The 18,662-nt window shown below is 42.7% G+C and overlaps 1 protein-coding gene across 1 annotated transcript in view; it reads left to right on the top strand.

Moving 5' to 3' along the window:
- The window catches only part of LOC141050658 (uncharacterized), a 66,668-nt gene that overhangs the window by 16,220 nt on the left and 31,786 nt on the right, over positions 1 to 18,662 (top strand). Inside the window, exons 4-9 of the mRNA XM_073547249.1 lie at positions 3,313 to 3,615; positions 4,007 to 4,111; positions 4,244 to 4,600; positions 5,747 to 6,058; positions 10,490 to 10,822; positions 12,260 to 12,571. Of these exons, the coding sequence (XP_073403350.1) occupies positions 3,313 to 3,615; positions 4,007 to 4,111; positions 4,244 to 4,600; positions 5,747 to 6,058; positions 10,490 to 10,822; positions 12,260 to 12,571 (1,722 nt within the window). The remainder of the gene's footprint in view (positions 1 to 3,312; positions 3,616 to 4,006; positions 4,112 to 4,243; positions 4,601 to 5,746; positions 6,059 to 10,489; positions 10,823 to 12,259; positions 12,572 to 18,662) is intronic.

Here is an 18,662-nt window from a genome sequence, read left to right as displayed (position 1 = left end):
TTCTGCACTGGTCCTGCTTTATGTACCTGACCTCCTTCTCCACTGGTCCTGCTATATGTACCTGACCTCCTTCTGCACTGGTCCTGCTATATGTACCTGACCTCCTTCTGCACTGGTCCTGCTATATGTACCAGACCTCCTTCTCCACTGGTCCTGCTATATGTACCTATCCTCCTTCTGAACTGGTCCTGCTATATGTACCTGACCTCCTTCTGAACTGGTCCTGCTATATGTACCTGACCTCCTTCTGAACTGGTCCTGCTATATGTACCTGACCTCCTTCTGCACTGGTCCTGCTATATGTGCCTGACCTCCTTCTGCACTGGTCCTGCTATATGTACCTGACCTCCTTCTCCACTGGTCCTGCTATATGTACCTGACCTCCTTCTCCACTGGTCCTGCTATATGTACCTGACCTCCTTCTGCACTGGTCCTGCTATATGTACCTGACCTCCTTCTGCACTGGTCCTGCTATATGTACCTGACCTCCTTCTGCACTGGTCCTGCTATATGTACCTGACCTCCTTCTGCACTGGTCCTGATATATGTACCTGACCTCCTTCTGCACTGGTCCTGATATATTGGGCATCACTGAATTCTAGAGAAATTGCGCAATAAATTATGGGCTTTAGTTTAATATATTAACCTTTGTATACTTCACAAATGTGTAACAAATGCAAAAATTATATTTTTACTACTAAAATGTCACATTTCCATGTCTCAATGCTAGAAATTTCTATGGGGCACCTATAGATTCAAAATACTCCCTACCCCCTAGATGAATTCTGTAGACAGTGAGGTTTCCAATATGGGGTCACCTCAGAGGGTTTCAGCTGTTCTTGCACCTCAGGGGCTCAGCTAATGGAGCCCACAATCTATTCAAACGGAATCTGTGTTCTAAAAGTAGCGCTCCTTCGCATCCGATCCCGATGTGTTTAATCACATATTGTGTACTGCCACATTCGAGAGAAATTGCATACAAAATTGTGGTGTCCAATTTCTCCCATTACCCCAAGTGTAAAATATAAATCTGGTGCTAATACAGTATTTTAGTGGAATTTTTTTTTGTTCTCACATCTAAATGTTATAAAGTCTTGTGAAATCAATTGTATGTAAATAATGTTCTGTACACCCCTAGATGGATTACTTGAGGGGTATAGTTTCCATAAAGGTGTCACTTGTGGGGGGTTTCTGATGATTTTGCATGTCAGGGGCTCCCAAATGCCACATGGCACTGACAATCTTTTCCAGACAAATACCTCTTTTTCCTTTCCTAGCCCTGCCATGTGCTCGAACAGAAGTTTTTGACCACATATGAGAGGTGTCATGGCGTTCAACAGCAATTGTATGACAAATTATGGGGTCTTTTTTTTTTTTACCTGTTATCCTTTGTGAAAATTACAAATTTGTGGCTAAAACAACATTTTTGTGAAAAAAAAAATGAAAATTGTCCATATGAACACCTAATGTTATTACATTCTGTGTAGTACATGAGGGTTCAAAATGTTCACTAGAACCCTAGTAAAATCCTTGAGGGGTGTAGTTTCCAAAATGAGGTCATTTGTGGGGGGTTTCCACTGTTTAGGCACATCAAGGGCTCCCAAACGCGACAAGGTGTCAACTCTCAATTCCAGCCATTTTTGCGTTCAAAAACTCACAGTGATTCTTTCCTTACGAGCCCTGCCATGCATCCAAACAAATTTTGGGGTTCATTTTCCCATGTTATCCTTGTGAAAATAAAAAAATGAGGCTAAAATTACATTTTTGTGGGAACAATTTGATTTTTTTTTATTTTTTTTATTTTCACGACTCTACGTTATAAACTTCTGTAAAGCACCTGGGGATTCAAGGTGCTCACCACACATCTTGATACATTCCTTCAGGGTTTTAGTTTCTAAAATGGGGTCACTTGTGGGGGTTTCCAGTATTTAGGCACATCATGAGCTCTCCAAACACGACATGGCATCCGCTCTCGATTCTAGCCATTTTTGCTTTCAAAAAGTCAAACGGTGCTCCTTTCCTTATGAGCCCTGTTGTGCGCCCAAACAGTAGTTTTTCCCCACATATGGGGTATCTGCGTACTCAGGAGAAATTATACAACAAATTTTAGGGTCCATTATCTCCTGCTACCCTTGTGAAAATCAGAGAAAAGATGGAGACACAAAAGCGCAAATAGGGTCTTATCAAACGTTACACAGAGTTGCCCACCAAGAGAACTCACCTGGTGAGAGTGAAGGACAGACATATATTAATGGCGGCTGCTGCAGATCCACAGGTCAGTGCAGGAACTGGTTAAAGCATGCACTTAGGTAGGAAGGAAGGATCATCCCCGCGCTTCCACCAGGCAGTGCTCCTCTTGCACTGCCAACAGCAATGTGCAAAACACAAGAGAGATCCAGCCAGGAAACAAGTGTGGCTGAAACTTGTGGTGCCACCCAGCTAAGGAGTCTGTGTGTATTTTGGCAGTGGAGCTAAGCAGCAGGTGTCTGAGCTCCCTGCTGTGAGAATTTAGCAAGGCCACACCCTATTTAAACTCCCTGCAGTTTGCCCAGACTTGCCAGTTTAAATATTTGATGACCCTGATAGCTTGTCATATGACTTAGGGTCCCATTTCATATAGCGACGCACCAGCGATCCCGACAACGATACGACCTGGTAGGGATCACTGGTGCGTCGCTACATGGTCGCTAGTAAGCTGCCAAACAGGCAGATCTCTTCAACGACGCACCAGCGATCCTGACAACAATGCAACCTGGTAAGGATCGCTGGTGCGTTGTCACACAGCAGCTTTTCTGACGATTCCCGCCTGTGTCCCTGAGTTCTGCGTCGCCAACGAGGTCGCTCGTCGGCGTCAAACACAGCGATGCATGCTGGCCAGTGGGACGTCGACGATGAAAAAATGACCCAGGACATTCGAGCACGATGAGCAATATCCAGCAGGGGGGGCCGGTCGCCGCTATGTGTCACATGTAGCGAGATCGCTGTTGCGTCACAAAATCGGTGACGGATCAGCGATCTCGCTATGTGAGACGGGGCCTTTAGTTTACTTGATACCCTTTACTAACCCTGCACTGTCTTGAAGAGAACTTGTCACCTCCAGAAAACATATCTACCCTCAGATATAAGGGTAATCTGCAGGTAAATGATATTTAAATCGAGTTCAGACGTCTTACTGGAGCAGCGGCTGCAGGGAGAAAATTAAGTTTTATTTTCCCTGTAGCCATTGGGGCAGAGCAGGGAGCTATTTTCTTTAATCACCGGTCACACATTATATTACAGTCACTGATGGTGACTGTAATCACTTGTTATCAGCTCCTCCGCAGGTGACAGTCACAGATAAGAAGGTTGTACTGAATGCAAAGAGTGTCCTGCGCTGCTCCGCCACTGGATTCTTCCCTCCGGACATTGATATTAAATGGATCAGAGATGGAGAAAAACTTGAGGATAGCAATTTTCTTGGTGATCCCTGGAGAAACCCAAACGGAACCTACAGTGTGATCAGCACCGTGACCATCACACCCACTGAGGAGGACGAAGAGCGGACCTTCTCATGTAGAGTCCATCATAAGTCTCTACGGGTACCATTCCAAGAAGACTTCAGACTGGTGTATGAAGGTAATATTATTATTATTATTGGGGTCCCCTGGCATTTTACATTTGCTTATCTGACTCCCTGCACTCACGCCAGTCAGCTGTATGAAGGTGCCACGGTTCTCTAACGAGTCCCCCTCATTATATACAAGGCAGGTTACCTTACTTTTGTAGCGTCTATAGGTTCAGGTATTTCTGTAATTGATCTGCCTTGTAAAATCACCAGGTCAGAAAGATCCTCAGCTAAAGTGGGGTCTACAGTAGAAATTCCTTGTTAGGTGTCATCTATTTCTCCTCTTAAACCTAGAAAGACAGATCTGTAAAGAGATGAGAGCGGCCACAAGTCAGGATCAGGTGATGGTGACTCTGTAGGATCTTTCTGCCTACAGTTCCATTTCTTCTTTCATTTCTGCAGACAGAAGCTCGGCCGGGATCATCGTTGGCTGTTTTATTCCTGTGGTTATGCTGATAATTATCATCACTGGTGTTCTGTGGTGGAGACTAAAACGGAGAAGAAAAGGTAATGTAGTGACATTAGGAGAACGTTCAGATAAGTCCATGTCCAAGCCCTTTAAATTATAAATCCGGACTGATGATTTATGTTATTTTGCTGTAAAATGTAAAGTTTCATCATTTTATGCTCTTCTGACAGCGCCGCTCACGGTAGGAGACATTGTGGGTCCGCCTAAGCTGATTGATGGAGAGGAGACCGCGCTGCACTGCACAGTGGATAACGCCCCCGAGGACCTGTGTGTGACCTGGCTGATAAGAAGAGCTGGACAGGAGCAGGAGATCCAGACGCCCCAGATGAGAGAACATTCAGAAGAAGAGAAGGAGAGTTTACTGGATACGTCCTATGTGATCAAATCACAAGTGGTGGGACGTCAGCATTCATCATCACTGAGCTTCATTCCCCATATGGAGAGTCACAAAGACGTGACCTTCATCTGTAGAGGGGTCTCTGGTAAACGCAAGGGCGAGAGGACGTTTTCCTGTGAGACGATTTATGGTGAGATATGACTTTTAAATTACATTACATTAATTATTGCTGTATGCTTTTTTTGTGGGAGGAGTTGACTTTTGATGGCGCCTTTTATCTTAGCATTCTATTTACTGAAAAACGAGAAAATAAACTCCAAATTCAAATTGCAGAAAAAACAGCCTCAATTCCACAATTTTTTGGGGTGTTATTTTTGTGATTTTCACTGTGCTGTAAAAATTACCTCCTGGGACTATGATTCCTCAGGTCAGTGCATTTTCAGGGATACCAAATTTGCTAAGTTTTTTGTTCTAGATACTTTTATTTAAATGGTGAAAAAAATTAAAAAACCAAACACTTTTTGTTGTGTTGCCATTTTCCAACATCCATAACATTTTCATTTTTTGGGCGATGGAGCTGTGCGAGGGCTTGTATTTTGCTAATTAACAATTTATTGATACCATTTTAAGGAAGATACCACATTTTAGACTTTTTGAGATTTTTAGGTGACCGAAAAATTGCAATTCTCATTCTGTTTCAATTCATTTTTCCTTCACAACATTCATTGGGTTAATTTATGTTTTGATAGACTGGACTTTTATGCTCGCAGTGATAACAAATAGGTGTATGCTTTTTTATTCTATTTTTAATGGGGGAAATGGGAGATGATTCAAAAAATTTATTTTTCATATTTTGAAATCTTTTTTAATTTTTACAGTTTTGCAGTCTTTAGTAAGAATCATGGTCTCCTATGAAGCACAGGCTAGACTTTAACATCATACCATAATGACAGGCATGGGGGTCTTCAGTAGGTCCCAGGCTGTGATAGCAACCCATCGGCACATCAGTAAATACCGCTGTCAGAGATTGACTGGCGCTTCACGTGGGAGGGGCAACAAGATGTACTTGGCTCCACCTATGGCTGTTAGAGGCAGATGATGGAGGTATTACGCAGCCATTATCTGCTGTGAAAGATGCAGGATCAATTCCTGAGCCCTCATCAAAGACAGGGACAAGAACAACATGTGATGTAATAAGTTTGATATAAAACCAACTGTACTGCACAGAAGACTTTATAAATGTCTGAATGTTCTCCAATAGCTGCGTCTGTAATACGTTCTGCTTCCAGTAATTACTATAACTCACGTCATATCTGATTATTGCATCACATTTCAGTAAAGCCCAAGATGTCACAGAAAGTATCGAGAAGTCTGTCTGACTTCAAAGAGATGAAGTATTTACTCAAGTTGGAGAAATTTTATCCTAAAAGCATCAAGATTATCTGGACGTGTGGAGAGAAAGGAAAAGTAAAAGTCGTATCATCCACTGACTCCATATCAGAGAATCCTGACAGATCCTACAACGTCTCCAGTGAGATCAATATTCCTGAGGATCAACACAAGGATCCAGGATTCAGAGTGCGATTGACCTGGGAACATGATTCTATGGAGAAACCAGAATCCAGTGAGCTGTATATCAGAGACTCAGGTGAGAGGAGAGATATATGAGGGTTATATAAGAATCCTGGAGCTGTCTATCAGAGACTCAGGTGAGAGAAGACATATATGGGGGTTATCTAAGAATCTTGGAGCCGACTATCAGAGACTCAGGTGAGAGGAGAGATATATGAGGGTTATATAAGAATCCTGGAGCTGTCTATCAGAGACTCAGGTGAGAGGAGAGATATATGGGATTATCTAAGAATCTTGGAGCCGACTATCAGAGACGCAGGTGAGAGGAGAGATATATGGCGGTTATATAAGAATCCTGGAGCTGTATATCAGAGACTCAGGTGAGAGGAGAGATATATGGTGGTTATATAAGAATCCTGGAGCTGTCTATCAGAGACTCAGGTGAGAGGAGAGATATATGGGGTTATCTAAGAATCTTGGAGCCGACTATCAGAGACGCAGGTGAGAGGAGAGATATATGGGGTTATATAAGAATCCTGGAGCTGTCTATCAGAAACTCTGGTGAGAAGAAAGATATATGGGGGTTATATAAGAATATTGGAGCTGTCTATCAGAGACTCAGGTGAGAGGAGAGATATATGGGGTCAGCGTCAAACTGGAGCACCTTGGGCCCACCAGAGAAAATCATTCTTGGGGCCCACTATGTAGCTACATAGAAATAAATACAAGACCACCAATTGTGTGGTAAATCACGCTAATATCCGGGTATAAAGTAGTACATGTCTTAATTATGTAGCAGGAGTTGGGGCAGCCCCCCTCATAGAATATAAGGCAGCCCCCTCATAGAATATAACGTAGCCCCCTCACAGAATATAATGTAGACCTCCTCATAAAATATAAAGCAGCCCCCTCATAGAATATAATGTAGACCCCTCATAGAATATAGTGCAGCCACTTCATAGAATATAATGCAGCCCCCTCATAGAAAATAATGTAGCCCTCCCCAAAATATAATGCAGCCCTCATATAGTATAATGCAGCCCCCTCTTAGAATATAATGTAGATCCCCTCATAGAATATAAGTTGTCCACTATAAAATATAATGTAGCCTCCTCATAGAATATAATGCAGCCCCCTCATAGAATATAATATAGCCCCCTCATAGAATATAATGTAGCTCGCCATAGAGTATAATGCAGCCCTCATCTAGTGTAATGCAGCCCCCTCTTAGAATATAATATATCCCCCCTCAGAGAATATAAATAGGTCCACCATAGAATATAATGTAGCCTCCTCATAGGGTATAATGCTGCCCCCCTCATAGGGTATAATGCTGTCCCCCATAGGCTATAATGCTGCCCCCTATAGGGTACGGTATATATATATATATATATATAGACAGATAGATAGATATAGATAATAGATAGATATAGATAATAGAGATAGATAAAGATAGATAGATAGAAAGATGATATATAGATAGATGGATAGATAGATATAGATATAGATAGATAGGTATAGATTGATAGATAGATAGAGATAGATAGATATAGATAGAGAGAGATATAAAAAAAAACCCATAATACTCACATCTCCTCGCTCCCACGCTGATTCCGGCGGCGGCTCTGCTTTGGTGTCAGGAGCTGCGCTGCCGTCTGCCAGACACACAGCGGGTGTGCGATGAAGTGATGTCATCGCGCACCGGCTGTGTGTCAGAAGCAGAGGGGACTGATGGGAGGGGGAGCGTCATCAGACGCTCTCTCTTCCATTACAATTGAGGGCGGCGCGCACCGGAGAGCGGCCCTGACTTACTGCCGCATAGCGGCCACGTGGGCTGAGGGCGGGGGGGGCCCTGGTCTCCCAGCCCAGATAGTGTGCACTGTCACTGTCCGGAGACTGCTATTAAAGTGAAATGATATTCACCCCTCTCCACGCCCATGTGGGCGTGGGGAGCAGTGAATATTCATTTCTCTTTAGCAGTGGGAACGGGCTCCTGTCACCTGCTGCTGCTCCGCTGGCATGGGGCCCCGATAGCAGCTACGTGGAGTGCCGCTATTAGCGACACGCCACTGGCTGGGGCCCCCTGGAGCAACAGGGCTCTAGCTAACTGCTGACCCTGTATGCCAGCAGGTGCCAGGGCCCACCAGAGAATTCTCTGGTGGGCCAGTCCGACCCGGTTTGGGGTTGTATAAAAATCTCGGAGCCGTCTATCAGACTCAGGTGAGAGGAGAGATATATGGGGGTTATACGAATCCTGGAGCCGTCTATCAGAGACTCAGGTGAGAGGAGAGATATATGGGGGTTATATAAGAATCCTGGAGCCATCTATCAGAGACTCAGGTGAGAGGAGAGATATATGGGGGTTATATAAGAATCCTGGAGCATCTATCAGAGACTCAGGTGAGAGGAGAGATATATGGGGGTTATATAAGAATCCTGGAGCCATCTATCAGAGACTCAGGTGAGAGGAGAGATATATGGGGGTTATATAAGAATCCTGGAGCATCTATCAGAGACTCAGGTGAGAGGAGAGATATATGGGGGTTATATAAGAATCCTGGAGCCATCTATCAGAGACTCAGGTGAGAGGAGAGATATATGGGGTTATATAAGAATCCTGGAGCTGTATATCAGACACTCAGGTGAGAGGAGAAATATATGGGGGTTATATAAGAATCTCGGCGCCGTCTATCAGAGACTCAGGTGAGAGGAGAGATATATGGGGTTATATAAGAATCTCGGCGCCGTCTATCAGAGACTCAGGTGAGAGGAAAGATATATGGGTTTATATAAGAATCCTGGAGCTGTCTATCAGAGACTCAGGTGAGAGGAGAGATATATAGGGGTTATATAAGAATCCTGGAGCTGTCTATCAGAGACTCAGGTGAGAGGAAAGATATATGGGTTTATATAAGAATCCTGGAGCCGTCTATCAGAGACTCAGGTGAGAGGAGAGATATATGGGAGTTATATAAGAATCCTGGAGCTGTCTATCAGAGACTCAGGTGAGAGGAGAGATATATAGGGGTTATATAAGAATCCTGGAGCCGTCTATCAGAGACTCAGGTGAGAGGAAAGATATATGGGTTTATATAAGAATCCTGGAGCTGTCTATCAGAGACTCAGGTGAGAGGAGAGATATATGGGGTTATATAAGAATCCTGGAGCCGTCTATCAGAGACTCAGGTGAGAGGAAAGATATATGGGTTTATATAAGAATCCTGGAGCTGTCTATCAGAGACTCAGGTGAGAGGAGAGATATATGGGAGTTAGGCCGGGGTCACACTAACCGACGCAAAATACGGTCCGTATTTTACATGCGTAATACGGATGAATGACCCCTAAATAGTGCTCCGTATGTCATCCGTAAGCAAGGTGTGGTCGCGTATTTTGCGCATGTCAGCATCCGTATGTAATCCGTATGGCATCCGTATGGCGAGACTTTCACGCTGGCTTGCAATATGGACATATAATGGAGCCCTATGACAGGGTTTCTAACAGAAACGAAAGAATAGATCTAGACACATAGAATGCATGTATATATATATATATATGTATTCTATGTGTATATATCTATTCTTTCGTTTCTTTCTTAAAACTGTCAGTGTGAGTTTACTGTATAGCGCACTGAATTGCCGGCTTTGCTAAAAGACACCTGGTGCGTATTTCTCGCAAGTCACATGTGTGGTCCGTGTGTAATCCGTATTTTTTGCGCACCCATAGACTTGCATTGGCGTATTACGGGCGTAGTACGCTGACAATCGCAGCATGCTGCGATTGGCACGGACCGTAGAATACGGATGAGAAATATATGGCTGTTGGGAGCTGCCCCATAAAGAATCGTTGGTCCGAGTGCAATGCGTGCTTTTAGCGCCTCTCACTCGTCCGTATACCTCTCTAGTGTGACCCCGACCTCATATAAGAATCCTGGAGCTGTCTATCAGAGACTCAGGTGAGAGGAGAGATATATGGGGTTATATAAGAATCCTGGAGCCGTCTATCAGAGACTCAGGTGAGAGGAGAGATATATGAGGGTTGTATAAGAATCTCGGAGCCGTCTATCAGAGACTCAGGTGAGAGGAGAGATATATGGGGTTATATAAGAATCCTGGAGCCGTCTATCAGAGACTCAGGTGAGAGGAGAGATATAAGGGGTTATATAAGAATCCTGGAGCTGTATATCAGAGACTCAGGTGAGAGGAGAGATATAAGGGGTTATATAAGAATCTCTGAGATGTCTGCAGGCATATAACTTTGTCCTTATACACAATACAGCGGGGAATAGTAATCATGTAGGACCTCACAGGACACAATATATCGGCTGGCCGGTCTTCTGTATATCCTCTATCTAATAATGACTCTGGTAACGGTTTCTCGTCTCGGTGAACCCCTCTGTTATTTTACTGTCTGATCTCCCTCATTTCTTCCATTCTTCAAATATAGTAATAAATCCATGTGCATTATATATGTGACGATATTGTATGTGATGTCACGTCTCGTTCTGTAGATTACAGATGGACTCCGGTTGTAGAAGAGATTCAGATCCCCCGTCTCCTTCTCGGCTCCCCAGCCGTCCTGCAGTGTAATATCTCGGAGTATTTCCCAGATGCCGTCACTGTGAAATGGATGAGACGTGATGGTGATCAGATACATGAAGAGACTGACGATAACCAGAGGATAACATCCAGGAGAGCGGCCGATAACACATACAGCTGTATAGCCAGTCTGACCATCACCCCCGACCTGCGGACACATCAGGGGGCAGAATATGTATGTCTGGTGGAGCACCCCTCCCTGGAAAGACCCATAGAGAGAAGCACGGAGCCACTACAAGTCTATGGTGAGTGGTTATATATTCTGGAGAAATATGAAGTTTCCTCCGTCTCTGTGTAATTATTTTATTTCTAGATATAAAGTCCAGCACTCGTCTTTATATTTCCTCCATCAGTTTACAGTCACAGTTATATAAGTTCTCTATCTGTACAGCGAGGATCTGTATATGGAGGAAATAGCGATTTTCCGCTTCTGGTGGTAAAAATGGCCAGTAGATGTCAGTAAAGCACATTTATGAATTGTTGGTATACTATGCACTGTATTACATCTCCTAACTCACAGCACTCAAACTAATCCTGACACTCTGGAACAAATCTACTGCCACACGACAACTGTCTCATTCAGCAGCAGTAGAACTGGTTCTGGGATACCACAAACTCCCCCTCTTAAGAAAAGCCATCCTCGGCGTACAGTTGGATGCTGAAGCCTTGTACAAATGACAAATTTAGAGATACAGAGGAAGAAGTGCTATACACAACTGCATAGCAGAATGGAATAATTACTAGTAAAACCAACATAGGATGTGAATATGAGAAATATTTAGAACATTGTTGGGATAGAGTCTCTAGACATTTGATGTAAATGTCCATACCTAGAAAAATACAATAGTAGATAAACATGAGTATGAACAACATTCTCCATTTTCCAACATCCATAACATTTTCATTTTTTGGGCGATGGAGCTGTGCGAGGGCTTGTATTTTGCGAGTTATCAATTTATTGATAACATTTTAAGGAAGATACCACATTTTAGACTTTTTTGAGATTTTGAGGCAACCGAAAAATTGCAATTCTCATTCTGTTTCAATTCTTTTTTTCCTTCACAACATTCATTGGGTTAAGTTATGTTTTGATAGACTGGACTTTTATGCTCGCAGTGATACCAAATATGTGTATGCTTTTTTACTCTATTTTTAATGGGGAAAATGGGAGAGGATTCAAAAAATTTTTTTTTCATATTTTAAAATCTTTTTTAATTTTTACAGTTTTGCAGTCTTTAGTAAGAATCATGGTCTCCTATGAAGCACAGGCTAGACTTTAACATCATACCATAATGACAGGCATGGGGGTCTTCAGTAGGTCCCAGGCTGTGATAGCAACCCATCGGCACATCAGTAAATACCGCTGTCAGAGATTGACTGGCGTTTCACGTGGGAGGGGCAACAAGATGTACTTGGCTCCACCTATGGCTGTTAGAGGCAGATGATGGAGGTATTACGCAGCCATTATCTGCTGTGAAAGATGCAGGATCAATTCCTGAGCCCTCATCAAAGACAGGGACAAGAACAACATGTGATGTAATAAGTTTGATATAAAACCAACTGTACTGCACAGAAGACTTTATAAATGTCTGAATGTTCTCCAATAGCTGCGTCTGTAATACGTTCTGCTTCCAGTAATTACTATAACTCACATTATATCTGCTTATTGCATCACATTTCAGTAAAGCCCAAGATGTCACAGAAAGTATCGAGAAGTCTGTCTGACTGCGGGGAGATGAAGTATTTACTCAAGTTGGAGAAATTTTATCCTAAAAGCATCAAGATTACCTGGACGTGTGGAGAGAAAGGAAAAGTAGAAGTCGTATCATCCACTGACTCCATATCAGAGAATCCTGACAGATCCTACAACGTCTCCAGTGAGATCAATATTCCTGAGGATCAACACAAGGATCCAGGATTCAGAGTGCGAGTGACCTGGGAACATGATTCTATGGAGAAACCAGAATCCAGTGAGCTGAATATCAGAGACTCAGGTGAGAGGAGAGATATATGAGGGTTATATAAGAATCCTGGAGCCGTCTATCAGAGACTCAGGTGAGAGGAGAGATATATGGGGTTATATAAGAATCTTGGAGCCGTCTATCAGAGACTCAGGTGAGAGGAGAGATATATGGGGGTTATCTAAGAATCTTGGAGCCGACTATCAGAGACGCAGGTGAGAGGAGGGATATATGGGGGTTATATAAGAATCCTGGAGCCATCTATCAGAGACTCAGGTGAGAGGAGAGATATATGAGGGTTATATAAGAATCCTGGAGCCGTCTATCAGAGACTCAGGTGAGAGGAGAGATATATGGGGGTTATATAAGAATCCTGGAGCCGTCTTTCAGAGACTCAGGTGAGAGGAGAGATATATGGGGGTTATATAAGAATCCTGGAGCCGTCTATCAGAGACTCAGGTGAGAGGAGAGATATATGGGGGTTATATAAGAATCCCGGAGCTGAATATCAGAGACTCAGGTGAGAGGAGAGATATATGGGGGTTATCTAAGAATCTTGGAGCCGACTATCAGAGACGCAGGTGAGAGGAGGGATATATGGGGGTTATATAAGAATCCTGGAGCCATCTATCAGAGACTCAGGTGAGAGGAGAGATATATGAGGGTTATATAAGAATCCTGGAGCCGTCTATCAGAGACTCAGGTGAGAGGAGAGATATATGAGGGTTATATAAGAATCCTGGAGCCGTCTTTCAGAGACTCAGGTGAGAGGAGAGATATATGGGGGTTATATAAGAATCCTGGAGCCGTCTATCAGAGACTCAGGTGAGAGGAGAGATATATGGGGGTTATCTAAGAATCTTGGAGCCGACTATCAGAGACGCAGGTGAGAGGAGGGATATATGGGGGTTATATAAGAATCCTGGAGCCATCTATCAGAGACTCAGGTGAGAGGAGAGATATATGAGGGTTATATAAGAATCCTGGAGCCGTCTATCAGAGACTCAGGTGAGAGGAGAGATATATGGGGGTTATATAAGAATCCCGGAGCTGAATATCAGAGACTCAGGTGAGAGGAGAGATATATGGGGTTATCTAAGAATCTTGGAGCCGACTATCAGAGACGCAGGTGAGAGGAGGGATATATGGGGTTATCTAAGAATCTTAGAGCCGACTATCAGAGACTCAGGTGAGAGGAGAGATATATGGGGTTATCTAAGAATGTTAGAGCCGACTATCAGAGACTCAGGTGAGAGGAGAGATATGTGGGGTTATATAAGAATATTGGAGCTGTCTATCAGAGACGCAGGTGAGAGGAGAGATATATGGGGTCAGCGTCAAACTGGAGCACCTTGGGCCCACCAGAGAAAATCATTCTTGGGGCCCACTATGTAGCTACATAGAAATAAGTACAAGACCACCAATTGTGTGGTAAATCACGCTAATATCCGGGTATAAGGTAGTAGATGTCTTAATTATGTGGCAGGAGTTGGGGCAGCCCCCCTCATAGAATATAAAGCAGCCCCCTCATAGAATATAATGTAGCCCCCTCACAGAATATAATGTAGACCCCCTCATAAAATATAAAGCAGCCCCCTCATAGAATATAATGTAGACCCCTCATAGAATATAGTGCAGCCCCTTCATAGAATATAATGCAGCCCCCTCATAGAAAATAATGTAGCCCTCCCCAAAATATAATGCAGCCCTCATATAGTATAAATGCAGCCCCCTCTTAGAATATAATGTAGCTCCCCTCATAGAATATAAGTTGACCACTATAAAATATAATGTAGCCTCCTCATAGAATATAATGCAGCCCCATCAAAGAATATAATATAGCCCCCTCATAGAATATAATGTAGCTCTCCATAGAGTATAATGCAGCCCTCATCTAGTATAATGCAGTCCCCTCTTAGAATATAATGTATCCCCCCTCATAGAATATAAGTTGGTCCACCATAGAATATAATGTAGCCTCCTCATAGGGTATAATGCTGCCCCCCTCATAGGGTATAATGCTGCCCCCCATAGGGTACAGAATCATAGAATCGTAGAGTTGGAAGGGACCTCCTGGGCCATCTGGTCCAACCCCCTGCTCAAAGCAGGATTCGCTAAATCATCCCAGTCAGATGTCTGTCCAGCCTCTGTTTGAAGACTTCCATTGAAGGAGAACTCACCACTTCTCGTGGCAGCTTGTTCCACTCATTGATCACTCTGTCGAAAAGTTTTTTCTAATATCTAATCTGTGTCTCCTCCCATTCAGTTTCAGTGCAAGTGAGAATAAAGTTGATCCTTCTACAATGTGACAGCCCTTTAGTTATTTGTTGACAGCTATTAAGTCTCCTCTCAGTCTTCTCTTTTGCAAACTAAACATTCCCAAATCCTGCAACCTTTCCTCATAAGACAGGGTTTGCAGACCGGTCACCATTCTGGTCTCTCTTTTCTGAACTTGCTCCAGTTTGTTGATGTCTTTTTTAAAATGTGGTGCCCAAAACTGGACACAATATTCCAGATGAGGTCTGACCAAAGAGGAGTAGAGGGGAATAATGACTTCATGTGATCTAGACTGTATGCTTCTGTTAATACATCCTAGAATTGCATTTGCCTTTTTTGCTGCTGCATCACACTGTTGACTCATATTCAGTCTGTGATCTATTAGTATACCCAAGTCTTTTTCACATGTGCTGTCACTTAGCCCTATTCCTCCCATTCTATATATGCTTTTTTCATTTTTATTGCCCAGATGTAGTACTTTGCATTTTTCCCTGTTAAAAACCATTCTGTTAGTTGCTGCCCACTTCTCCAGTTTATTTATATCTTTTTGAATCCTCTCTCTCTCTTCTCTAGTATTAGCTATCCCTCCTAGCTTTGTGTCATCAGCAAATTTAATCAGTTTACCCTCAATTCCTTCATCTAAATCGTTGATAAAGATGTTGAACAATACAGGGCCCAGGACAGAGCCCTGTGGTACCCCACTTGAGACATTCTTCCAACTGGATGTGCAGCCATTTACGACCACTCTTTGGGTCCTATCACTAAGCCAGTTATGAATCCACCTAACAGTTGCCTTGTCCATTCCATACTTAGTCATTTTTTCAATAAGGATTGTATGAGATACTTTGTCAAATGCTTTGCTGAAGTCAAGATATACTATATCTACAGCATTTCCTTGATCCACCCAATCAGTGATTCCGTCATAGAAGGAAATTAAGTTAGTCTGACATGACTTATTAGTAACAAACCCATGCTGACTCTGTTTAATCACTTCATTCTTATCCAGGTACTGACATACATGTTGTTTAATAATTTTTTCAAAGATCTTTCCTGGTATAGAAGTCAGACTTACCGGCCTATAGTTGCCTGGGTCCACCTTCTTCCCATTTTTGAAGATAGGAACAACATTTGCTCTTCCCCAGTCTTCTGGGACTTCTCCTGTTCTCCAAGAATTTTCAAAGATTATGGAGAGGGGTTCAAAAATTTCTTCCGCTATCTCCTTCAGTACTCTAGGGTATAATTCATCTGGACCTGGAGACTTGAATTCATTTAGGTTAGCTAAGTGTTTCCTCACTATCTTTCTGTTTATAGATATCCTGGAGTCTTCTTTTCACTTAATAGGACAGTGAAGAACAGTTGATGTTACATTTCATTTCTGAGAGAAAACAGATGCAAAATAGGAATTTAAAAGTTCGGCCTTCTCAACATCCTGTCTTGCCATTTTATCATTTTCATCCTGTAAAAATCCTATAGCATCTTTGACTTTTATTTTACTTTTGACATATCCCCAAAATCCTTTATTATTGCTTTTGACATCTCTTGCAAGCATCCATTCATTGTCAGCTTTAGCTAATCTGATTTGTGCCCTGCAGGTTCTGCAGACAGCATTATATTCTTCTTTAGATATGCCTCCCTCTTTCCATTTTAAAAACATTTTTTTCTTCCTTTTTAGCATAGAATCATAGAATCATAGAATCATAGAATCGTAGAGTTGGAAGGGACCTCCTGGGCCATCTGGTCCAACCCCCTGCTCAAAGCAGGATTCGCTAAATCATCCCAGTCAGATGTCTGTCCAGCCTCTGTTTGAAGACTTCCATTGAAGGAGAACTCACCACTTCTCGTGGCAGCCTGTTCCACTCATTGATCACTCTAACTGTCAAAAAGTTTTTTCTAATATCTAATCTGTGTCTCCTCCCATTCAGTTTCATCCCATTGCTTCTAGTCTTTCCTTGTGCAAATGAGAATAAAGTTGATCCTTCTACAATGTGACAGCCCTTTAGATATTTGTAGACAGCTATTAAGTCTCCTCTCAGTCTTCTCTTTTGCAAACTAAACATTCCCAAATCCTGCAACCTTTCCTCATAAGACAGGGTTTGCAGACTGGTCACCATTCTGGTCGCTCTTTTCTGAACTTGCTCCAGTTTGTGCTTAAGTTCTGTGTTCATCCATCCTGGCTTCCTTAAATGCTTCCTATTCTTCCCTCTTTTCGGAATTGTTAGCAATTGTGCTTTGAGAATTTCATTTTTCAAGATTTCCCATCCTTCCTGGACATTTTTGTCTTTAAGGATATCCAGCCATTGGATCCCTCCTATTCTCTTTCTGAACCCCTTAAAATCTGCCTTTCTGAAATCTAACCTTGACGTCTGAGTCTTCACAGGTCTTCCTCCTCTAGTTATCCAAAATTCTAAAATAGCATGGTCGCTACCTCCTAGGGTCCCAGCCACTTTTACCTCCTCAACCATTTCCTCCCTGTTTATAAGGATTAGATCCAAGGTAGCAGTTCCCCTTGTTTTATCCCCTACCTTTTGGAAGATAAAGTTGTCAGCAAGAGAGGATAAGAATTTCCTTGACCTGTTAGTTTTGCCTGAGAGAGATTCCCAACAAATGTCTGGATAGTTGAAATCTCCCATGACAACTATGTCATATTTTTTGGAGAACTTGGCCATTTGATGCATAAAGAGTTCATCCATATCTTCAGCTTGCACAGGCGGCCTGTAGTAAATGCCTACAATGGTGTCCTTTCCATTGTTCTGTCCTTGTATTCTTACCCAAACAGTTTCCACAGAACTCCGAGTCTCTGAAGCTTCAATCTCTGTGCAGATATACGTGTTTCTAACATACAATGCGACACCCCCTCCTCGTTTATCAAGTCTGTTTCTTGCAAATAAGTTGTATCCTTCTAGTCTTGTATTCCAATCATGTGTATTGTCCCACCAAGTTTCAGTGATTCCAATGACATCATATTTCTTTTCCTGTGTTAGTAGTTCCAATTCTCCTTGTTTGTTGCCCATGCTTTGTGCATTAGTATAGAAACATTTTAGTTTGTGATTGGTTTCTCTTTCTCCAATATTTTTATTATTTAGATTCTTTTGTCTTTGTTCTTCCTTTCCTCGTCTAATAGCAGAGTTCTCAATAGCATTTGTCAGGTGTATGGCTTTTTCTGGTCTTTTGCTTCCCTTCCCATGTTGTTCTAGTTTAAAGCTCTCCTTACAAGTGTAGCAAGGCGACTTCCAAATACATGTTTTCCAGTCTTCGTAAGGTGCACCCCATCTCTAGCAAGTAGTCCATCATAAAGGTAATTCACTCCGTGATCCATACTGTTATAACTTTATATACTCTTTGTAATGGAGGTCAGTGACGTGGATCAGAAAAGAGGCCTGAGCTCATAGGTTTTCAGTTCTGTAGTATTTATCAGAATCAAGCAGGTTTACAGATACGACACAGCAGGGTAAAAGCAGATGAAGATAATAACGCAGTGAGCAAACGTACAGACCGTGGAGATGTATGAAGTCCAAGTTGCCAGATCCAGAGACCTGGAGAGCAGGCCAGGCCTGCTAGCAGGAAACAGTCCTTGAAGTGGAGGTGGGTGCAGAGCTGATCCTGAAGAAACAAGTCTTTACAATGAGACCAAGATTCACAGGCAGGCGGGGTATCTCAAGGTAACGAAGAGACGAGCTAGGTAGCAGTCCTTCCAGCTTGATAACAAGTCCAAGAACAAGTATACTCAAGCAATGAGTAATCAAACAGAGCCTCCTTATATACAGAGCAGACAGGAACAAGAGAGATCAACACAGGAAATAAGATGGCCCCCGTTGAGGCTCGTGACTCCATCTTGGATGAGGGCAAA

Source organism: Dendrobates tinctorius, unplaced genomic scaffold, assembly GCF_039654945.1.
Source record: "Dendrobates tinctorius isolate UK_male_01 unplaced genomic scaffold, ASM3965494v1 ptg000152l, whole genome shotgun sequence".
Taxonomy (NCBI): Eukaryota; Metazoa; Chordata; class Amphibia; order Anura; family Dendrobatidae; genus Dendrobates; species Dendrobates tinctorius.
This window is presented reverse-complemented; position numbering and strand designations above follow the sequence as displayed.